The sequence below is a fragment of the Tarenaya hassleriana genome, unplaced genomic scaffold, assembly GCF_000463585.1.
Source record: "Tarenaya hassleriana unplaced genomic scaffold, ASM46358v1 Cleome33, whole genome shotgun sequence".
NCBI classification, from domain to species: Eukaryota; Viridiplantae; Streptophyta; class Magnoliopsida; order Brassicales; family Cleomaceae; genus Tarenaya; species Tarenaya hassleriana.
Window position 1 is genome coordinate 1,446,935 of NW_010966459.1, and position 23,122 is coordinate 1,470,056.

The 23,122-nt window shown below is 38.4% G+C and overlaps 5 protein-coding genes across 8 annotated transcripts; 2 read left to right on the top strand and 3 right to left on the bottom strand.

Moving 5' to 3' along the window:
* The first annotated feature begins 598 nt into the window (after positions 1-598).
* LOC104821544 (O-glucosyltransferase rumi homolog) lies at positions 599-6,331 on the top strand. 4 transcript variants are annotated; one of them, XM_010552465.2, is made up of 7 exons: positions 599-989; positions 1,440-2,020; positions 2,345-2,537; positions 2,754-2,818; positions 2,891-3,038; positions 5,637-5,699; positions 5,783-6,331. In XM_010552465.2, exons 1-7 carry the CDS (start codon positions 804-806, stop codon positions 6,152-6,154), a joined length of 1,608 nt encoding a protein of 535 aa, XP_010550767.1. In that variant the 5' UTR covers positions 599-803; the 3' UTR covers positions 6,155-6,331. The 4 variants fall into 4 exon arrangements, with proteins under 4 accessions (XP_010550767.1, XP_019058952.1, XP_010550768.1 ...); XM_019203407.1 differs by having other exon boundaries at positions 2,891-3,003; positions 5,602-5,699; XM_010552466.2 differs by lacking the exon at positions 5,637-5,699 and having other exon boundaries at positions 2,891-3,101.
* Positions 6,332-8,331: 2,000 nt separating this feature from the next.
* On the top strand, positions 8,332-9,864 carry LOC104821546 (tubulin beta-8 chain-like). Its single transcript, XM_010552468.2, has 2 exons — positions 8,332-8,735; positions 8,922-9,864. The coding sequence occupies exons 1-2, from the start codon at positions 8,510-8,512 to the stop codon at positions 9,611-9,613; spliced, it is 918 nt and encodes a 305-aa protein (XP_010550770.1). The 5' UTR covers positions 8,332-8,509; the 3' UTR covers positions 9,614-9,864.
* Positions 9,865-10,232: 368 nt separating this feature from the next.
* LOC104821545 (oxalate--CoA ligase) lies at positions 10,233-12,258 on the bottom strand. Its single transcript, XM_010552467.2, is given in 5 exon segments — positions 10,233-10,541; positions 10,626-10,729; positions 10,807-11,176; positions 11,308-11,954; positions 11,957-12,258. Coding segments are annotated over 5 exon segments (1,536 nt in total). The 5' UTR covers positions 12,174-12,258; the 3' UTR covers positions 10,233-10,343.
* A 2,060-nt stretch (positions 12,259-14,318) lies between these two features.
* Positions 14,319-16,284, bottom strand: LOC104821547 (pectin acetylesterase 9-like). Its single transcript, XM_010552469.1, has 7 exons — positions 16,166-16,284; positions 16,023-16,083; positions 15,793-15,852; positions 15,608-15,685; positions 15,154-15,259; positions 14,714-14,862; positions 14,319-14,575 (listed from the first exon to the last, which is right to left on the bottom strand). Exons 1-7 carry the CDS (start codon positions 16,192-16,194, stop codon positions 14,429-14,431), a joined length of 630 nt encoding a protein of 209 aa, XP_010550771.1. The 5' UTR covers positions 16,195-16,284; the 3' UTR covers positions 14,319-14,428.
* Positions 16,238-22,416, bottom strand: LOC104821578 (pectin acetylesterase 9-like). The gene is made up of 12 exons (XM_010552499.2): positions 22,334-22,416; positions 22,127-22,209; positions 19,781-19,910; positions 18,534-18,613; positions 18,291-18,377; positions 17,952-18,076; positions 17,812-17,872; positions 17,582-17,641; positions 17,397-17,474; positions 16,943-17,048; positions 16,502-16,650; positions 16,238-16,363 (listed from the first exon to the last, which is right to left on the bottom strand). The coding sequence occupies exons 1-12, from the start codon at positions 22,368-22,370 to the stop codon at positions 16,238-16,240; spliced, it is 1,122 nt and encodes a 373-aa protein (XP_010550801.2). The 5' UTR covers positions 22,371-22,416.
* Between the last annotated feature and the right edge of the window lie 706 nt (positions 22,417-23,122).

Below are 23,122 nucleotides of genomic sequence, written 5' to 3' on the forward strand. Positions count from 1 at the left end.
GTATATCCCCCCCACTAGCTTTTTGACGGCAATCAAAATACCACCGAGTAATCAAAGTCGAGAGCCATAGTCATTTTGAAATGTGTAACAAGCATTTATATATATATATATATATATATATATATATGTATAATATCGCGAAGAAGTTGGTATATAAAACAAAAACGTCACGTGGAATCTGTTGAGATTGCGTCATATAGTCATGGTCTCATCAAAGAAACGGTGGTTTTCCTTACCCTTTTGTAATGGGAATTAGCTAGAAATAAATTGAAATTAACTGAAGAACTTGAAATGAAAAAAAAAATATCCTCAAATGAACGTGCTTAGTAATCGACGCCCTCTTTGAATATTTTCTGAAGGTTATTTTTGTAAATGATATCATGGACCGGACATGTAAAATAGAAAAATCAAGGAAGAAATGATGGGTAATAATCCTAGTTACGAGTTTTTTCATGATTTAGGATATTTCGAAAAAATAAATAAATGTATTTACGGAGCTAAAATTTTTTAATTGTAGAGAGGTCTGATCACTCGACAACGTGCACCCCTCTCTCTTTAGTTTCCACCTCTCCTCTCACAAGATCTCTTCCCCTCCCCTCCCCTCCCCCAACCTCTCTCTCTCTCTCTCTCTCTCTCTCTCTCTCTCTCTCCCCCCCATAATCGTTTATATTTGCTGAAACATATTTCTGCGAGATTCTTGATCCTTCTTTCTTCCTGGTTCTTGATTCTTCGTACTCTGTCTTCTTGATTCTTGGTTCTTGTGGGAGTGTTGTCGGTTCTTGATTGCGATTGGGCGTTTGGGAATGCAAGCGAGCAGGAGCGCGGGCAACAATGGGGGAGGAGGGCAGGGTCGTAATTTGCAGGAAACGATATTGGCACCGCTGGTCAAGACAGGAGGATCTCCTAACAAGTCATACGCCATCTTCTCCTTCCTCATCCTCCTCCTCCTCGGCGCCTTCTTCTCCTCTCGCCTCCTCCTCGACCCCTCCGTATGCTTCCGCCCTTTCTCCTCTACCAGTTTTTTCATTTCATATTCTTTATGTGAATTCAGTTTTCCACAATTAGAAACTAAAACCTTAATCAGATTCAAGCTTGCTATATAGATTCTCTGCAATGGTGAAAAAAAAGGGAACTAATTTTTGTATTAGATTCCTGTGTTGACAAAAACGACGCTCCACTTAGCGTTTTGGCTTTTTTCACCCCTTCGTACTTGTGAGTTTGAATTTTCTTATTGCCACGTGGGATCTTCCTATTGCATGTAGATTCTTGTGGTTGCCTAACGTGTGGCGGATTTGTCGGTACGCCGTACCTTTTTTATCAGACAAATGTTGTAGAGCCGACACGTGGCTGTTGTGGGACCCATTCCATGACTTTTCTAACCCTTAGTCAATTTTTAGCTGTCCACCGCTAAACCGAACGACGCCGTTTTCTAACAACAGGTTCTTGTAGAAAGAGAAGCCGTATCAACGACGAAAGCGACGGCGGCTCCTGCTGACGCGTCATCCCGAAAAGACCCCCGCGAGAACACCGTAATTACGGAAAAGCCACCGGAGTTCCCACTCACCTGCACTTCACTCTCCGACAACTCAACCTGCCCGAGGGACAACTACCCGACGGCAACTCTCGCCGGAGATTCTCCTTCCGCCGCCTGTCCGGAGTACTTCCGGTGGATCCACGAGGATCTCCGACCATGGGCAAGGACTGGAATCACTAGGGACGCGGTGGAGCGCGCCAAAAAGACGGCGAACTTCCGGCTGGTCATAGTCGGCGGGAGGGTTTACGTGGAGAAGTTCAACGAGGCTTTTCAGACGAGAGATGTGTTCACGATCTGGGGATTCCTCCAGCTTGTCCGGAGATACCCCGGGAAGATTCCGGATCTCGAACTCATGTTTGACTGCGTTGACTGGCCTGTCATCAAGGCGGCGGAATTCGCCGGAGCCGAACCGCCGCCTCTGTTCCGTTACTGCGGAAACGACGAGACGCTGGATATCGTGTTCCCCGACTGGTCCTTCTGGGGATGGTAAGTTTTTGTTTTTTGCTCTAGTGCCCGTAAGTTTTCGATTTTGTCAATTGGGACTTATAGTTATGAAAGCGTCAATAGAACCCTTGATAATTGTATGAAATTATGAATGTTCGGACTCTGTTTCTTTCACAACATTTGTGGCTTTAGATGAAGAATTTGGACCATGTTTATTGCAGAAAGGTGTATTGTAACTTGATGGCATACCGATATTGATAGCAAGTATGATTGTTCGTAGAATCATATAGTGTATACGCAGATGTGGTGTATGCATATTCGTCTAAAAGGGAGGAGAATATAAATGTTGAAGCGTGATATTTGCAGGGCGGAGGTTAACATAAAGCCATGGGAGGGAGTGTTGAGGGAACTGGGAGACGCAAACCGGAAGACGAAATGGTTAGAAAGGGAACCTTACGCGTACTGGAAAGGCAATCCAACCGTTGCAGAGACGCGCCAAGATCTTATGAAATGCAACGTCTCCGAAGAGCATGATTGGAACGCTCGTTTGTACTCCCAGGTAATCTCTATAGAGAGTTAGAGTTATTTGTACTCCCAGGTAATCTCTATAGAGAGTTAGAGTTATCTATTATGGAATTATTATTAGAATATGTCACCGGTTACGAATAAATTTGATCTCAGTTCCGCTCTGATACCATATTGAAATATCGAAGATAAATTTCTCTCGAAATAAGGATGAAGTCCCTTACGCGTAATCTCGTAATGTATAATGTAGGACTGGGCGCGGGAGTCGAAGGAAGGCTACAAGCAATCAGATTTGGCCAGCCAATGTGTTCATAGGTAATAATATATACGTAGTTTCAAGTTATGAACAATGCTTATGTTTTGTTACAATCTTAATGTCATGTGCAGGTACAAGATATACATAGAGGGCTCGGCCTGGTCGGTTAGCGAGAAGTATATATTGGCTTGTGACTCGGTCACATTGCTGGTGAAACCCCGTTACTACGATTTCTTCACTCGAGGTCTGCTTCCTGCTCAGCATTTCTGGCCCATCAAGGACGACGACAAGTGTCGGTCCATCAAGTTCGCCGTCGACTGGGCCAACTCCCACGCCCGAAAGGCATGCATCTATCTACATGGATGATGAACATGTTACATGATTGCAAAACATATGATATGAAATGACACCGTGTTTATTGGCAGGCAGAGGAGATGGGGAAGAAGGGGAGCGAGTTCATCATGCAACAACTCAAGATGGAGTATGTGTACGATTACATGTACCATCTGTTAACCGAATACTCGAAACTCCTCCGGTTCAAACCCGAGGTCCCTCGGCAGGCGGGCGAGGGTTGCTCCGAGTCTATGGCTTGCCCGAGGGACGGAAACGAGCGCAAGTTCATGAGGGAGTCGCTCGTGAAGAGGCCTTCCGAGACAGGGCCATGCCTGATGCCTCCGCCGTATGATCCGGCGTCGTTTTACTCTCTTATCAAGAAGAAAGATACCACTTTTGCCAGGATCCATGCATGGGAGAGGAGGTACTGGCTCATGCACAAGAAGAACCAAACTGGGAATTGATAGCTGTTGCTTTATATCTTCAATTTTGTTAGATTGATATATATATTTATATATATATATATTATAACCAATGTCCCACGAATATTTTATTTTTTATTTTGGTTAGAAATTTGATGTATTACGTACACAATTTTCTGTATGTATATGTTATTTGGTTATGGGACTGTTGATGTAACATGGTGGCAGGTTGGTTGAACATCATGACCAGTGAGATCGATACGTTGCTTCACGTTGAGTCCAAAATCATATAAAGTTTATTCGCTCTTTGTAAGAATTTTCACGTCTAATGGGTCCCAATTTCACACTACTGTTTTTCTTTTTCTTAATTTATTACAAAAAAAAATGTTTTGGTTCACAATCTATATTACATGTATGTAGAGTGATTTGCACGTCACTAGTCACACCTACGTCTTCTTCATTCTAAGCAACATATATAACACGCGTCATCCAATTTCCCAACACAAAAAATACGCATGTCATATATATATATATGTATGCATATCGTGTATCTATATTATATATACGTTCATATATACATGTGTGTGTATGGCTCGTGAATTATGTATGTGTTATCGAATGATTTAACCACGGCTATGATTAGAATTAGATGAGATTAGAGTCACGTGATTTAACGCTGGTGTCACGTGACTGTTATTCTCCCTTGATGCGCACGACTCAATTAAAAGGAAAAAGAGACTGATGATGCAGATCTCGCAGCCTTTTCCGAGTTTTGTCCACGCATCGTACACGCGCTACAAAAGCGCGTGAGATCTCTCCCCATTTCGTATAGCGATAATAAGACGAGTGGCTATTTTCTCAGGTTCATAGTCCATTTTTTTATTTAATATTATATATATATATATATATATATATATATATATATTGTGTGTGTGTGGAATCTCAATATTTCGTAGGTTTAAAGGGAAAAATGAAACATATTATAGTAAGGCCACTTACGTTTTCTAAATGGATCTGAGGAAAAAAATGTTTTCAAATTGCCGCAGAGAAAATGCTTTAATATATAATTATTATTGAGTCATAGACAATCCATTCATTCATTCATTACTGTCAGAAATGCATTGCCGAGTCTTATAAAACGGAATGATGGTTTATTTTAAAAATATAAATTTTATATTGCAAGTGAAATCTGATTTTTTTTAGTTATAATTGAATAATCCAAATGTTATATAATATTTTTTAGGCACAGAACTCCTAAAACCCATCCATTCAACCCCTAGATCTCATGAATTCGGATTTAATTTTTTTACAGGTTTTTATTTTTTTGAATTATCTTTTTATTGTTTATTTCCGATTCTGCATTTTTTTCAGAACTCTTTTAGATTATGTATATCTTCAAATTGTTAAATTATTGCGTGTATTTTTTTTTTCTTTTTGTGCATCCGCTAAAATTGTTGTTTTCCTTTGGATTTTTTGGCACTTTAAATTCGCTAATTGTTAAATTGATTTGGGTTTTGGATATTCGGATATTTAGGGTTCTTATCTCCACCAAATCTGACAGACCCCACTATGGAAACATACCGACACCGGTTTTCTCTTTCTTGGTTTGTTTGGTTTTGGACCGGTTTGGTTCAATTGGGCGGATAAATAATTTTTTATTCTTTATAATTTCAATTTTCCGCTTATTTTGCATGGCAATTTGTGTAATATATTATTATGATATAAAAAATTAACTGTTATGCCAATTGATCAATGGCTTGAACTTTGGACATACAACTCGAGAGTCATGTTTAGAGGCAACTAATCAAATCATTGGAGTGGTTAAGGATATCGAACCGGTTCAGTTTCGAACCGGAAAATCATTCTACCGGCGAAAACCCCTTTCTCCGTCATCTCCGCGCTATAAGAGCATCCATTTCGTCTTCCTCATCTCGTCGCAACCGTTCGAAAAATCTCTGTGACTCGTCGGTTTCTCTCTCCAGCAGCATCACTCTCTCTTTCTCTCACTTGAACTCGGTTGCCGATTCAGAGAGTTATCGAAAATGCGTGAGATCCTTCACATACAGACTACGATTTCTTCACTCGAGGTCTGCTTCCTGCTCAGCATTTCTGGCCCATCAAGGACGACGACAAGTGTCGGTCCATCAAGTTCGCCGTCGACTGGGCCAACTCCCACGCCCGAAAGGCATGCATCTATCTACATGGATGATGAACATGTTACATGATTGCAAAACATATGATATGAAATGACACCGTGTTTATTGGCAGGCAGAGGAGATGGGGAAGAAGGGGAGCGAGTTCATCATGCAACAACTCAAGATGGAGTATGTGTACGATTACATGTACCATCTGTTAACCGAATACTCGAAACTCCTCCGGTTCAAACCCGAGGTCCCTCGGCAGGCGGTCGAGGTTTGCTCCGAGTCTATGGCTTGCCCGAGGGACGGAAACGAGCGCAAGTTCATGAGGGAGTCGCTCGTGAAGAGGCCTTCCGAGACAGGGCCATGCCTGATGCCTCCGCCGTATGATCCGGCGTCGTTTTACTCTCTTATCAAGAAGAAAGATACCACTTTTGCCAGGATCCATGCATGGGAGAGGAGGTACTGGCTCATGCACAAGAAGAACCAAACTGGGAATTGATAGCTGTTGCTTTATATCTTCAATTTTGTTAGATTGATATATATATTTATATATATATATATTATAACCAATGTCCCACGAATATTTTATTTTTTATTTTGGTTAGAAATTTGATGTATTACGTACACAATTTTCTGTATGTATATGTTATTTGGTTATGGGACTGTTGATGTAACATGGTGGCAGGTTGGTTGAACATCATGACCAGTGAGATCGATACGTTGCTTCACGTTGAGTCCAAAATCATATAAAGTTTATTCGCTCTTTGTAAGAATTTTCACGTCTAATGGGTCCCAATTTCACACTACTGTTTTTCTTTTTCTTAATTTATTACAAAAAAAAATGTTTTGGTTCACAATCTATATTACATGTATGTAGAGTGATTTGCACGTCACTAGTCACACCTACGTCTTCTTCATTCTAAGCAACATATATAACACGCGTCATCCAATTTCCCAACACAAAAAATACGCATGTCATATATATATATATGTATGCATATCGTGTATCTATATTATATATACGTTCATATATACATGTGTGTGTATGGCTCGTGAATTATGTATGTGTTATCGAATGATTTAACCACGGCTATGATTAGAATTAGATGAGATTAGAGTCACGTGATTTAACGCTGGTGTCACGTGACTGTTATTCTCCCTTGATGCGCACGACTCAATTAAAAGGAAAAAGAGACTGATGATGCAGATCTCGCAGCCTTTTCCGAGTTTTGTCCACGCATCGTACACGCGCTACAAAAGCGCGTGAGATCTCTCCCCATTTCGTATAGCGATAATAAGACGAGTGGCTATTTTCTCAGGTTCATAGTCCATTTTTTTATTTAATATTATATATATATATATATATATATATATATATATATTGTGTGTGTGTGGAATCTCAATATTTCGTAGGTTTAAAGGGAAAAATGAAACATATTATAGTAAGGCCACTTACGTTTTCTAAATGGATCTGAGGAAAAAAATGTTTTCAAATTGCCGCAGAGAAAATGCTTTAATATATAATTATTATTGAGTCATAGACAATCCATTCATTCATTCATTACTGTCAGAAATGCATTGGTTTCTGAGTATCAGCAGTACCAGGATGCCACGGCCGACGATGAGGAAGGTTACGAGTATGAAGATGAAGAAGAAGGAGCAGTCCAGGACGAGCAATAATGAGAATCAAAGTTTGGATTTGGTCTTCTTTTTTTTTTTCCTGGTTTGCCTTCAAAAAAGATATTGTAGCTTCTGCTAATCGTGTCTTCTTGGCTTGAGAGTTGTAGTAGTGTGCGTAGCCAGAAACCCCGGTTGGGGTCTCCGTGTTTTCCGGTTTCTGGCTTCTTTTTTTTTTTTTTTTTTTGTCTTGTTTTGTGGGTGGAGCTGTAGGTCCTTTTTTTAGAGTGTAGGAGATTGGTCTTTGGTCTTTGGTTGAATTTCTGTTTCTGTTGTGTGGTTGAATTTCTGTCTTCGGTTTTCTAGTCCCAAAATTACTCATGCGTTTGTCTTTTGAGAATTGCAACATTTCGTCCTTTAGGGTTCATTTTTTTTATTTATTCAAAGATCAGGGGGAACGTTACCATGGTGGTCCACTGTCATACCCTGAAGTCAAAGAACATCCGAAATAGCCACCGGTTTTTTTAGTTCAAAGAAAAAAGGCTACTGTTTCTTTAGGAACTTTTAAGATAAGCCAGAAATGATGGGTTTCTGATTTTGAAGACGCATATACCAAATATTACTTCCCCTCCCCTTCAACCCAAAAACAGAACTCCGTCATCTCTCTAAATAAATTGTAGAAGACGGAACTTTATTCCCACCCTCTATTTATTAAGATTATGAAGCATAGACAAAAAAGACATGGATTTGTTTTTATTACCATTATTATTCTTTTAGGAGGAAGGGGTTTGGTTGAGGAAGTGCTGTGCCACTATGCGGCGCTGGATTTTGCCGGTGGCAGTCTTGGGGAGGTTATCGGTGATGAACACTTTCTTTGGAACCTTGAATGCCGCCAAGTTCTTCTTGCAGAATGCCCTGACATCCTCTTCCGTCAGGTTCGATCCCTCTCTTGGAATCACCGCCGAGTTTATCTGTCAAAATACAAAACACATAGATTAGTAAGCAAACAAAAATATATATAGAATGACAGATTACTCAAAACATTAATATGCATCGATTTGATTTGGGAAACGAGGAAGAAATTTATTTCTGTGGAATAATACTTGTCGTTACCCTACCAGGACTTGTTTTATGCAATGTAAGATCAGACGTGTTTCGGATATTCAGATGATATGTTTGTGTGACATCTCCAGGATTCCAAGTGTGCCACTCGTTGGGTGGAGGGACGGGGTCGGGGATGGGTACATTGCTCATTTCGAAGATAAGGGAAGAGTACCCAGACCGGATGATGCTGACTTTTTCTGTGTTCCCCTCACCGAAAGTGTCCGACACTGTTGTTGAGCCATACAATGCTACACTCTCTGTCCATCAGCTTGTAGAGAATGCCGACGAGTGTATGGTCCTCGATAATGAGGCTCTCTATGATATTTGCTTCAGAACTCTGAAGCTCACCACTCCAAGCTGTAAGTTTCCTTTCTTCTTCAGTTCTTTGAGATTTTCAGCGATATGTGCACCATTCATCGTTCTAACATAAGAAGTATTAATCAAATGGTTTGCATGATCTGAGATATTATGGTTCAAGCTAATCCATTGCCAATTCAGATCTGCTTCGCCTGAACTGAAATTGTTCGTTTGATATTCGGTTACAGTTGGAGACTTGAATCACCTGATCTCTGCCACCATGAGTGGCGTCACTTGCTGCCTTCGGTTCCCTGGTCAGCTTAACTCCGACCTGAGGAAGCTTGCCGTCAACCTGATCCCCTTCCCTCGTCTACATTTCTTCATGGTCGGGTTTGCGCCTCTCACATCTCGTGGGTCCCAGCAATACCGAGCCCTCACAGTCCCCGAGCTGACCCAGCAGATGTGGGATGCGAAGAACATGATGTGTGCAGCCGACCCTCGCCATGGCAGGTACCTCACGGCCTCAGCCATGTTCAGAGGCAAGATGAGCACCAAAGAAGTGGATGAGCAGATGATCAACGTGCAGAACAAGAACTCGTCCTACTTTGTGGAATGGATCCCAAACAACGTGAAATCGACGGTGTGTGACATCCCGCCGACGGGTCTGAAAATGGCATCGACGTTCATAGGGAACTCAACCTCGATACAGGAGATGTTCAGGAGGGTGAGCGAGCAGTTCACGGCTATGTTCAGGAGGAAGGCGTTCTTGCACTGGTACACGGGAGAAGGAATGGATGAGATGGAGTTCACGGAAGCAGAGAGCAACATGAACGATCTGGTTTCTGAGTATCAGCAGTACCAGGATGCCACGGCCGACGATGAGGAAGGTTACGAGTATGAAGATGAAGAAGAAGAAGGAGCAGTCCAGGACGGGCAATAATGAGAATCAAAGTTTGGATTTGGTCTTCTTTTTTTTTTCCTGGTTTGCCTTCAAAAAAGATATTGTAGCTTCTGCTAATCGTGTCTTCTTGGCTTGAGAGTTGAAGTAGTGTGCGTAGCTAGAAACCCCGGTTGGGGTCTCCGTGTTTTCCGGTTTCTGTGTCTTGTTTTGTGGGTGGAGCTGTAGGTCCTTTTTTTAGAGTGTAGGAGATTGGTCTTTGGTCTTTGGTTGAATTTCTGTTTCTGTTGTGTGGGTTGTGATATTTTGCAAAAGCCTTTGTGGCAAACGTTATATGCTGTTTTCCCTGTCTTCGGTTTTCTAGTCCCAAAATTACTCATGCGTTTGTCTTTTGAGAATTGCAACATTTCGTCCTTTAGGGTTCATTTTTTTTTATTTATTCAAAGATCAGGGGGAACGTTACCATGGTGGTCCACTGTCATACCCTGAAGTCAAAGAACATCCGAAATAGCCACCGGTTTTTTTAGTTCAAAGAAAAAAGGCAACTGTTTCTTTAGGAACTTTTAAGATAAGCCAGAAATGATGGGTTTCTGATTTTGAAGACGCATATACCAAATATTACTTCCCCTCCCCTTCAACCAAAAAACAGAACTCCGTCATCTCTCTAAATAAATTGTAGAAGACGGAACTTTATTCCCACCCTCTATTTATTAAGATTATGAAGCATAGACAAAAAAGACATGGATTTGTTTTTATTACCATTATTATTCTTTTAGGAGGAAGGGGTTTGGTTGAGGAAGTGCTGTGCCACTATGCGGCGCTGGATTTTGCCGGTGGCAGTCTTGGGGAGGTTATCGGTGATGAACACTTTCTTTGGAACCTTGAATGCCGCCAAGTTCTTCTTGCAGAATGCCCTGACATCCTCTTCCGTCAGGTTCGATCCCTCTCTTGGAATCACCGCCGAGTTTATCTGTCAAAATACAAAACACATAGATTAGTAAGCAAACAAAAATATATATGGCAGGACGAGAGTTTGTTTTGTTTTCGTTGTTACCTCTTCGCCGTATTTGTCATCAGGAACCCCAAACGCAACGGCTTGGGCAACGTCTGGATGCGATATGAGTACTGCGTCTACTTCGATGGGTGATATCTTCTCACCTGATTCCACAACTCAGATCCATCAACACATGTATAAATGTAGACACTTGATGTTAGAAAGGAAAAGAGTGTCTGACCTCCGCGGTTAATGAGCTCCTTGATCCGACCGACGAGATGCAAATAACCGTCAGAGTCCAAGAAACCGAGATCCCCCGTGTGGAACCACCCGAACTCGAAAGCCGTCTTGTTGGCCTCTGGGTTGTTCTTGTATCCCTTCGTCACGTTCGGCCCTCTGATACAGACCTCCCCGTTGTTATTCGGCTCTTGTGTCTCCCCTTTCTCGTTCAGAATCGCCATTTCTTGACCCACGGGTTTCCCAACTGATCCTGGCTTGTGTGGGCCGTCCTCCGGCAATGGGTTCGAACACATCAGGTGTGTCGCCTCTGTCATTGCGTAGGCCTCGAGGACCGGGGCTCCAAAAGCTTCCTCTAGCCGAGACAGGATCACCTGTTGGGAAATCAAATCATGGAGTTGAAACAAAAACCAGAAATTTAATCAGGACAACCAAGAACTCCAACAGTATTAACATGCATTGGTGGTTTAAATATCTGCAGATGTGATGGAATCAAAAGTATTACCGGAGCCAAAGAAGCACTACAGCTCCTGATGAATCGGAGTTTCGGGTAGTATGATTCAGGGGTGCTCGAGTGGCGATCCAATATGATCTGATGAATCGTAGGAACAGCAGTGTACCATGTTGCGTTATACTTTTTCATGTCTCCCCAAAACGTGGAGGCAGAGAATCTACCGGCGGCCGGAAGAGTCACCGCCCCACCGGCTCCGAGTGAGCTTAGCAGTCCGGCCAACAAACCGTGAACATGGAACAGCGGGAGAACGATCACCGTCGAGTCAGACTCAGAGAGTTTGTAAACCGATCTGATGTTCCGGACCGACGAGACCAGGTTCAGCTGCGTCAGCGGCACGCCCTTGGGACGGCTCGTGGTACCAGAGGTGTGGAGGAAGAGTGAGACATCGTTCGGATCGTTAACGAGTTCGGCCACCGAGTCAACAACCGAGTCAGAGTTGGCAACGGAGAGGGATAGGTCGGAGTCGGCAGCGGAGAGCGCTGCAGTGGCGTGAGGGATGCTGAGCTTGGAAGCCGCCGCTTGAGCCGCGGCGTTGCCTTCGTGAGAGGTAATTAAGAGCTTTGACCCTGAATCCGACAGGTAGAACTCGAATTCCTCCGCCGTGTACGCCGCGTTCAATGGCGCCGCCGTACCAGAAAAAGAAAAACCAATACCTCGACAGCGTTAGGGAAGGTGAGAGCGACCACATCGCCGGGCACGATGCCGGCGCCGGAGACGAGGCGTGAGGCGGCGCGTTCGATCAGCTCCTGGAGCCGAGCGTGAGTTAGATCGAACTTCCCGGAGACCGAAAGCGCTCGCTGGTCGGGAAATTTTCCGGCGACCTTCTTCAACAATCCGGTGAGTGTATCGCTATCCATATCCCCGTTTTCTGTGGAATACAATACAAAACGAGGCCAAGGAAAAGATTGAGACGGAGAACGAGAGGGAGATGGCTTCGCAGCCCGAGGTGGGTATGGAGGACGTTATTTATAGGAAGACGCCGGGGGAGAAGATGCCACGTGGCGAGATCGTGACGGTTTTTGATGAGGTGTCAATAGCTGCCTAAATTGAAGAGGAAGAGGTGGACATTTTGGTAATTTTCCGATGTGATACGAGTTTTTGGTTGTAATTATAGAATTGAATTAAAAATAGGTAAACGATTAAGTGTTATAATTATTGTCTATTCCATTAATTATGTCACTAACCTTTGAGCCTTTACTTAAATCGTAAAACCCAATTGCCACTTTTTTTTAGGTTACCTGTCTTTTCATCCTTTTACCATAGTCTTCTCAATTAATGTGGTTATTTTTTGTATAAAAAATTAATTCAATAATATATAAATATATTTTATCAAATTTATCCCATAAATAAAAAAAATTAAACCTTTGAAGATATATATATTCAAATCAAAATATTCAATTCTACTCATTATAACAAAAAATTGGATGTCTTTTTTGGAAGAAAAAAAGATGGAAACATATTTAAACGCGACAACTTCGGGGAAACCCACCGAATTATAAAGTTCGAATAAATTATCATTAGCCTAATTATCTCTACTTTCCAACTCGGTATCATACATACGACTACGAGCACTAATATGTGCCATTATAACTCGACAAAATAAATAATATAACCGATTTTTTTAAAATCAAAGACCTGTCAATATATTTTAAATAGAAAACTGAGGAAAATAATACATAAATAACCAATCGAGAATCACGAAAAAAAAAATAATATATATATTATTTCGTTGGAAAACATATTTTCAAAAACGATAGTCGTAATTTAAGTGGAAAGGGTCTAAAATAAGGAGCGCGTTGCGCGTTTCCTTGGATTGGAGTAATCAATTTGGGTTTGTCGTTACCATATTTACATTATACTCCCCTCGATTTTTTGTATTTAAAAAAAAAATAAGAAAGGTCATATTTACCCTTTAATTTTCCATTGGAATTTGATAGTTTTTATTAAGGATAAAACTAGAAAGTATTTTAAAATTTTATCTAAAAAAACTAAACAACAGTTATTTAGTAACATAAAAATAGGTTACAACTTAAAATATTATGAAATGAGAGAGTACATCTTTTCCGCTCCCCGCTGCGGTGCCAATCACACAAAAAATATATAATATTTAAGGTTCCATCTAAACGAATTTAAAATTATTAAAATTTCATATTATCTCACAGCCCATCACATAATTTATTTATTTTTAATGGTTTTTTTATTGTGTATCTACTGCACATGGAGACTTAAAATATAAATTATCAGGACAACTTGCGTGGTCCTTAACTTCTGATACAGTCACAACCCTACATTGCCAAAAAAAATCTAAATAAACCCAATAAAGGGAAAAAAAACTACGTGTCAATGGACTACAGTTAAAGCCGGAACCAGTTTCAGCCTTGAATAAGAAAAAAAACACAAAAAGAAACATATATTATATTAATGAATAACGTTTCATGACATTACACAACCATATATATTTGGGATTGAAATTGGAATTTTACAGAAATTGAATATGAAAACAAATTATAACTAACGAGGATGAAAAAAAAACTTTTTTTAATTAACTGGCTGGTGAGGGTTAATTCTTCGTATTTATATTTTATAATTCATAAATCAATAAATTTCACTCAAGCGAGCCTTTTTATTTATATATAATATTTCAATTAATAATTTCCTTCTCATTAATTATACTTATTATCTAATCTCTCTCACAATTTTATTATAAATTACTCCCTCTTTCATTTTAGATAATGTTTTAGAACAAAAAATTTAAAATAAATGACGTTTCATATTTTTAATGTAATTTTTAATATTTTTCCAAATTTATCTTTAGTTAATAGTAACATTTAAATATTCTAAATGTTTAGAGATAACAATTATCTATACAAAATATTTTTATTTTGGATAAAACATTATTTTTTTAATGTGTGTAGAATTTTTAAACATTATATAAAATGAAACGGAGAGAGTAATAAATTTTATATAATATTACAATAATTTTTATTAAAAAATAATCGTATTATTTTATAAATCAATCAAAATTTAGGAAACTGCAATGCAGAAGGATGAGTTGGCTTGACCCGAATTTCACAAATGTTTATTTATATATAAGATCGCATTAAAAGGAATTTTAAAGTTCCAAATTTACCGGAGATTGATGTATAGAAACTGAAGTAGGGATGAGGTTGTGACACGTGGTGTCGCATGGATACGCGCAATCAATCTCTTTGGATATCTTTCGCCCATAATACCAATCTCCCACCGCTTCTGCAATTGTCTGAAAGACAATAAATATCTTGTAAGATCATCCTCAATTGTTGTTGGTATAGAAACCGGTTCACATAAAGAGCCAAACCGGAGTCCCGGTATTCAGTTCTGGTTATTTCAAAACCGGGGAAGAGGGTTCCGGGTTTACCTTGTTGTGAATTCTAGGTGAATCAATGGCGAACCAAGTCTCTTGCAGAGCACTTTGGCAATGATCAAAGCATGAGTTGATGAACATTCCTCCTGTCCTCGAGTTTTTATAGAAATTCATCAGAGCTCCCAACATATCTCGCCTGAAACCTGATCGAAACCCAAAACAAAACCGGCGGTTATGCGTTATACCGGGCCAGACAATTTCAGAATTGTACCGCTAATTCAACGGTTCGGATCATTCCATCCGACGGGCCAAAGCCGATTTTCAGAGCTATGCCCTGTAATTGATCCAACTCTAGGACTTGAGAGGCGATTTGTTTTAGTTCGGATCGGTCTGGTTCAAGGTTCAAACCAAACCGACACATACCAAAACTGTGATTAAGATAGAAAGGAATGATACAAATTGTGTATGAGATTGAGGTGGGAAAATGTTTGAACCTTGAAGAGCATCGAGCTGATGCGGATTACACGCAGTTGCATTAAGCTTGCATCGGTTCCAACGTCCGGTCCGATCGGCAGATGGTGGAACTAACCCATGATGAAACTGTTTACGGATTTGTTAAACCGGATTAGATTTACCAAACTAACCGGTACCGGTTTCAATAACCAATAATTGATCCGTACTTTCACGTCTGTCTTCGATGGGAACTAACACCAAAACTGGCACATGAGGAGACACCCGAACATATAGCAAGATTTTCAAGATAAACCAAGAAGGGTATTAAGTACATGAGATTTGGTTTTCGGTTTGGTTATTTTCTATCTGAATTCTAGACCATTTTCTTAGCTATTATCTTCACTTTCTCACCGCCCAAACACCCTGTCCCAATCATTTTCACAATTTCATTAACTCGATAAACTGCTTAAAGAAAGATCGAAAAGAAGGACGAACCTGGAAAACATCATAGACTGAGTTCAGGATGAAAAATGGCGTTTTGATAAATCGCAACACATATTGCGGAAAAAAACACTGCAAAGTTATTATTTTTTTAATGATTTAGAGATTGTTTTAATAATTTTATATAAAAATAATCTACGAAACAAAAAGATAGATATTTTTGGGATATTAGATTGTACCAGAGTCGGGTCTGGAGAAAATGAACGCATGCAGCTTGGATCGAGGTTTTTCTGCACACCCTGAAAAGTCCGGTCCTCAAATATAAGAAACTAACTAAAATATTCGAACCGAGTGCAGACCGAACCGGATTGAACAGCAATACTTTGTTTGGTTTGATTTGGTTCGGTTTACTAAAAGTAAAATATTCACCTAAGAAAATAGAAAGGGACAAAAAGGAAAGAGAACATACCTGTAAAGAGACAAGTTGTTCGTAAAAGGATCTCATGGTCCGGTTTGATGCTACATCGATTCTGTAAAAAAAAAACAAAAACCGGTTCATAAATATACCGATTCCAGTACGGTGAAAGAACGATTTGGAACAAGAAAACTCACGCGTCAAGAAAGAATCCAGCATCACTCATGCACTTAACACTTGCGTTCTTAGGCAAATAACTCGTGAAATTGTCACAATGCAAAAACGTTGCCAAACCGCCCGCTGAACAACCGGTCAACAAAGCATGGATACGCGCAATCAATCTCTTTGGATATCTTTCGCCCATAATACCAATCTCCCACCGCTTCTGCAATTGTCTGAAAGACAATAAATATCTTGTAAGATCATCCTCAATTGTTGTTGGTATAGAAACCGGTTCACATAAAGAGCCAAACCGGAGTCCCGGTATTCAGTTCTGGTTATTTCAAAACCGGGGAAGAGGGTTCCGGGTTTACCTTGTTGTGAATTCTAGGTGAATCAATGGCGAACCAAGTCTCTTGCAGAGCACTTTGGCAATGATCAAAGCATGAGTTGATGAACATTCCTCCTGTCCTCGAGTTTTTATAGAAATTCATCAGAGCTCCCAACATATCTCGCCTGAAACCTGATCGAAACCCAAAACAAAACCGGCGGTTATGCGTTATACCGGGCCAGACAATTTCAGAATTGTACCGCTAATTCAACGGTTCGGATCATTCCATCCGACGGGCCAAAGCCGATTTTCAGAGCTATGCCCTGTAATTGATCCAACTCTAGGACTTGAGAGGCGATTTGTTTTAGTTCGGATCGGTCTGGTTCAAGGTTCAAACCAAACCGACACATACCAAAACTGTGATTAAGATAGAAAGGAATGATACAAAATTGTGTATGAGATTGAGGTGGGAAAATGTTTGAACCTTGAAGAGCATCGAGCTGATGCGGATTACACGCAGTTGCATTAAGCTTGCATCGGTTCCAACGTCCGGTCCGATCGGCAGAAGGTGGAACTAACCCATGATGAAACTGTTTACGGATTTGTTAAACCGGATTAGATTTACCAAACTAACCGGTACCGGTTTCAATAACCAATAATTGATCCGTACTTTCACGTCTGTCTTCGATGGGAACTAACACCAAAACTGGCACATGAGGAGACACCCGAACATATAGCAAGATTTTCAAGATAAACCAAGAAGGGTATTAAGTACATGAGATTTGGTTTTCGGTTTGGTTATTTTCTATCTGAATTCTAGACCATTTTCTTAGCTATTATCTTCACTTTCTCACTGCCCAAACACCCTGTCCCAATCATTTTCACAATTTCATTAACTCGATAAACAGTTTAAAAAAAGATCGAAAAGAAGGACGAACCTGGAAAACATCATAGACTGAGTTCAGGATGAAAAATGGCGTTTTGATAAATCGCAACACATATTGCGGAAAAAAACACTGCAAAGTTATTATTTTTTTAATGATTTAGAGATTGTTTTAATAATTTTATATAAAAATAATCTACGAAACAAAAAGATAGATATTTTTGGGATATTAGATTGTACCAGAGTCGGGTCTGGAGAAAATGAACGCATGCAGCTTGGATCGAGGTTTTTCTGCACACCCTGAAAAGTCCGGTCCTCAAATATAAGAAACTAACTAAAATATTCGAACCGAGTGCAGACCGAACCGGATTGAACAGCAATACTTTGTTTGGTTTGATTTGGTTCGGTTTACTAAAAGTAAAATATTCACCTAAGAAAATAGAAAGGGACAAAAAGGAAAGAGAACATACCTGTAAAGAGACAAGTTGTTCGTAAAAGGATCTCATGGTCCGGTTTGATGCTACATCGATTCTGTAAAAAAACAAAAACCGGTTCGTTAATATACCGATTCCAGTACGGTGAAAGAACGATTTGGAACAAGAAAACTCACGCGTCAAGAAAGAATCCAGCATCACTCATGCACTTAACACTTGCGTTCTTAGGCAAATAACTCGTGAAATTGTCACAATGCAAAAACGTTGCCAAACCGCCCGCTGAACAACCGGTCAACAAAGCCTGAGTACCGATACCAAACCAACGGTTTAGAGAAATCATGTGATTAGCCACAATATCCGCAGTTTTTCGCACGTTAATTTTCAAAAATACTTCCAAACTGTGGGGATTATGTTTTCAATATATAATCTTCCTATAGATCATTCAAATTGGATACCAAATTCCAAAGATGCTAAACCGAATTACCATACCGAAGGGGACCCGGGAAAGCATTTACCTTACGGGCGTGAGCTAATCCTTTCGGAAGAAGATCAAGAATGATGGCTTTCCAAATTCTTTGTCCTCTGAAATAAAGCAGTGATGTCTGTCTCAATTGGTAAACATTAGTAAATTTACGAATCCAGCGATACAATTTCCGGACCGACACGATCCAATTCAAAAACCCAGACGACGAAAAACCGGTTTATGAAAACCGATTGGTATCGAATGGATTAAAAAATGGGGGGGGGGGGGGGAATACCCCGTTGTCAAATATGTTGTCTCCGGCAAATGAAGCTCCATCGCAGTAACGTAGCCTCACTTTGTTCCAGTTGTAAAAATCTGTCGATTAAAAGTCGGTACATTTTTTAATGTAGAAAAATTTATATAAATGGCCCTCTCGTATATACGTGCATGTATATACACACACACACATATGACATGTAATAGCGAACATGAGATGGGTTTCCCTCCCCTTATCCAAGGACTACTATTGATAATTAATGAGATGGAGATGCGTTGAATAACACGCAACAGACCATTCGATCAATGTTGAAACCGAGGATGAATTAACTTTTCCGTGGGGACGTAACCTAAAATTGGGACCCAGAGAGAGAGAGAGAGAGAGAGAGAGAGAGAGATGCCATGGACCATCACTCTCTATCAATATGTTATATATATTCAGTGTATGCATGTACGTACGTATGTATGTATGTATGTATGTGTGTGTATGTATGTCCTACAAAGAGAAAAGTGTAAACCCACGATGCAGCCGAGCGGCAACCTTGATAGAGACAGACTAAGCTGGACTCCACATGCCCACGGGTAGAAGTAGATGACGTTGTTACCCTCCCAAAGATCAAAAACCATCCATACTAAGGTGGGTAAAACAGTAATTTAAGTGTCGAGGTAGGTCGAGCGTGGTTTTCTCATGGAGAAGAAGACAAATAAATAATGATTATTTTATTAAAAAGAAAAGGGTTGAACCGTCGGTCTAATGAGCTTTTTGAGCCGTCACGTGAAAAAGGCTGAGGAGACGAGACGGAACATGTCGTATGCCTCTTTATTTCTAAAATAAAATATAATAATAATATGAAAGTTGAAATATTGTTATTTTACATAAAAGAATATTATATACTGATACTAGAATGAATAAAAAACAAGAATGCATATGTTATCTGAGAGAAAAAATAGAGGAAACAAAAAAAAACACGAATTAAATAAAATATATACTTTTTTGTCAGAGACAAAATTATTCAAAAATAATTTTACAAAAAATTAAATTTTTTAAAAAAAAAGTCTCACGAGAAAACTAATTTCCACCAAAAAATGTATATTTCTGCTGCTATCTAGGAATAATGTGGCATTAGGGACCATTATGGTCCGTTTCCACTTTTCATTGATATCTAATAATTCTACTATTGAATATATATGTATATAAATATATGAAGCAAAAATATTATAATGAAATTATTAAAAACGAGAAGTGAGTAATGCGGTGGTCCGTACCTGGGTTGAGAGCGGCATTATTGCTCATGATGCCGGAGAAGACGGCACGCTTGTCCATGAAACGTGTCGAACCGCGTCGGCTCGTCGCTCTCTCCGCGCACGATGCCACGTCATTGCACCACCCACCTCCCTTCACAATTAATTATTATTTATTTAATTACACTCTAATTTCCTTATTTGATTATCTAATTAACTATGATGTAGTACAACTCCACGCAAGCATAAAGATATTACTTAAAAAAAACATAATAATGTTTGGACCAAAACATTAAAATATTTGATTTCAGAAGAATAAATTGTTTTTATGATAAAAAAAATAAATTGTTCGTTATCGTATAAAAAGAATCTCACGTTATTATCTAAATGCATATGGCTAATAGTAGATAAATCAATAAAACTTTAATATGTTGCGGAGTAAATTAAAATTGTTAGATCAAGTGAGCCAAATGGAAAGGACATGTACTAAATGGTTTCAATTAAAAATTGATACCACTATCCAAACTTCTTTTATTAACAATAGATATATTCCTACGTTTCAAGGATAATAATTTCGGTTTCAATTCATTTCCTTTTCAATAATTTTAAAATTTTGGTTACAAAATTTCTTTCAGGATTTTATATATATTTTTTAATTCAATTGGTATTCAATTTTCATTTAAAATATATTTATTTTCTCAAAATATATTATATTTTATTTATTTTAATTTTATTTTACTGTTATGGTGAAAACCCCAACCGATACTTTTCAAGTGCATTGGTTGGGTAAAACTCCACCCACATGTACGACCACATAATATACACATCAAAATAAGACGGTCATAATTTACGGACGATAGATGAGTGGATAAAGAATCGAATCCGTAATTTTTGGGATGATAGACGAAATCCTTACTAATTCACCTAGAGGTTTCTCTCAAATATAACTATTTTTATTCCTTTTAACACAGTTAAAAACAAACATTTTTACACCATCAAATCATTATAAATTTGCATAATCCATGCACCCATGTGGATGGATGCATGGTGCCTACATGATTTAAGACGACAAAAGAAGTATTTAACAGAAAATCTAATGCACCATAACTAAAACATCTGAATAGCAAAATCGAAAAAAAAAATAAAAAATTTTAAAATTATAAAAAGTCATTTAAAAAGTTGAAATTCAGATGGTATTTTTGTCCATTTATAATTATTAAAAGAGAGAATATTGTAAATACATAATAAATAGATGACGTGGATATCACAGTCTAACCAGCTCGAAGCACCATGCGTTTGGGTTGGTGGGGGGCTTAAGCCCCTAAAACGGCGCCGTATTACGTTCTCTTTTTTTTTTTTAAATGTGGTGGATGGAATAAATTTTAATATTCAAAATTTTTATTGTGTAACTTTAATATTTTATTTATAACAAAACGGCATTGTCATTTCATTTCAAAGCCAAATATTTTGTGATAAAATAAAGAAATTGAAAAATAAAAATGTTTACATAATTTAAGATAGAAAATAATAAATTATCTCCCTATTTTTTGTTACCATGATACATACTTGCTCTATAATGTATAAACCACAGTATGTTATATTCCTAATTGCGTGAATATGAAAAGGAATTTGAACATTGAGAATCCCTTGGCTTGGAATGTGAGGTTGGTTGGATTCAATTATTTTGCCTATCCGATGGAAGGTACAACACCCATTGACTAATTGTTTTATGTGGGTTGAAATTATATATCGCTATTGTGGCACGACATTAACTACCCTAAATCTCGCATTTAAACATTTGTTATTTTTATAACTAAGAGTTTCAAAGAGTTGAAATGTCACAAAATTATATGAAAGATTTAGAAGAAGAAGAAAAAAAACAGATAATGAATTCTCTAAATTTTTATCAAACCATAACAAATGAAATGCAATCACTTTAACATATTTTAAATATTGGATGGGAAGAGGTTTTTCGGAGTTTTTGAATTTTAAAAATAAAAAATTTGACAATCAAATTTTTTAAATTTTGGTTTTACTAAAAATACGGAAATCTACTTTATAAAAAAAATGAACTAAAAATCAAAAGTCACAAATTTTTAGATTTACAAATTTATCAAATCAAAAAGTTAAAAACCAAAAATTAAAAACTAAAGCCAAAAATAAAAACTATTCCATTTAAGACCTTATATAACGGTCAGTTTTTTTTTTCACAAGTGTCATTTTCGTAAGAGGGAAACAATAAGATTCTTTTGATCAGAGAATCCCATTTTAAAACATTTAAACGGTATTTTTTTCCACTATTTTTCTATTTAAAATGCAAGAAATATAAATATATTAAAAAGGGTAAAAAAAAAAAGGGGAGAAAATTACCTCAAATTGCAGAAGCCAATTGTCTGAACCAGAACCGAACCCTCTGTCTAGATGATACGCAGGTAAGCTTCCGTCCAAGCAAACTGCAACACATCAACAAAACAAAATAACACTTCCAAAATACCGTACATATATATATAATATTCAGACCCGTAATAATATATACATATATATATATATATACATAAAAGATGACATAGGACGTACACGCGCCGAGAGCCGCCGCACGGCGAACGAGAGTCATGTTAACGAGGAGGCTATCCTCTCCGGCGTATACGGAGGAGAAGAAAGGCGGAGAGTCTCCTCCATACTCCTTCTTATGGAGACTCTGTTTCCCGGCGGTGGAGGCGAGAAAACGGCGCCGTATTTTTCGAGGCGGGGAAGAAAGCTTTTTTTTTTTTATCTCATTGATTGAGCCGAAGATTTATGGAAGAAAATGCTTATAAGATTCATGAAATTGGGGAAAAAAAAAGGAAATAAAAATCGAAATAAAAGAGGAATGAAGGTTTCGTCGAGGGGGAGAGAGAGAGAGAGGGAGTGCTTATGGTAGGGACAAAAGACAGAAACTTTTGTCATCTTTTAGTAAGTTGCTTTTCCTCATGTGGAAAGAATGGATGGTGGCTCGTTCACATACATGTATATGATATATATATATATATATCGACATACACAAGTTTAATCTCTTATCTCTTACATCTCATGTCTACGTAAATATACACACACACACACATATGCATGTATATCTACGAGAATTGAATTCAATCATTAAACCGATTTAAGAAAAAAGAAATATTTTTTGGAAGAAATGTATATTAGTAGTAAATGTAATCTTTAGAAGATGGGTGCATATGGAATTTACTCCTTTTGACATTTTTCCAAATTTAGGAAAGAGAATTTTTTATTTTTAATGTATATATAAAATCTCATACTATGCCAATTGAATTAAATACCATTTAATTTATAGACTAAGGAAAATAAATATTAATGAAGATATAA

Bases quoted from the DNA above. Each gene is read 5' to 3' on its own strand.
- LOC104821546 (XM_010552468.2), top strand. From the start codon at position 8,510: ATGGGTACATTGCTCATTTCGAAGATAAGGGAAGAGTACCCAGACCGG. The intron at 8,736-8,921 runs GTAAGTTTCCTT...ATTCGGTTACAG, and splicing joins GAAGCTCACCACTCCAAGCT to TTGGAGACTTGAATCACCTG.
- LOC104821547 (XM_010552469.1), bottom strand. From the start codon at position 16,194: ATGAGTGATGCTGGATTCTTTCTTGACGC. The intron at 15,260-15,607 runs GTTCGTCCTTCT...ATCCGTAAACAG, and splicing joins CAGTCTATGATGTTTTCCAG to TTTCATCATGGGTTAGTTCC. The intron at 14,576-14,713 runs GTAAACCCGGAA...ATTGTCTTTCAG, and splicing joins CACCTAGAATTCACAACAAG to ACAATTGCAGAAGCGGTGGG.
- LOC104821578 (XM_010552499.2), bottom strand. From the start codon at position 22,370: ATGACTCTCGTTCGCCGTGCGGCGGCTCTCGGCGCGT. The intron at 17,049-17,396 runs GTTCGTCCTTCT...ATCCGTAAACAG, and splicing joins CAGTCTATGATGTTTTCCAG to TTTCATCATGGGTTAGTTCC. The intron at 16,364-16,501 runs GTAAACCCGGAA...ATTGTCTTTCAG, and splicing joins CACCTAGAATTCACAACAAG to ACAATTGCAGAAGCGGTGGG.
- LOC104821544 (XM_010552466.2), top strand. From the start codon at position 804: ATGCAAGCGAGCAGGAGCGCGGGCAACAATGGGGGAGGAGGGCAGGGT. The intron at 990-1,439 runs GTATGCTTCCGC...TTCTAACAACAG, and splicing joins GCCTCCTCCTCGACCCCTCC to GTTCTTGTAGAAAGAGAAGC. The intron at 2,819-2,890 runs GTAATAATATAT...TGTCATGTGCAG, and splicing joins GCCAGCCAATGTGTTCATAG to GTACAAGATATACATAGAGG.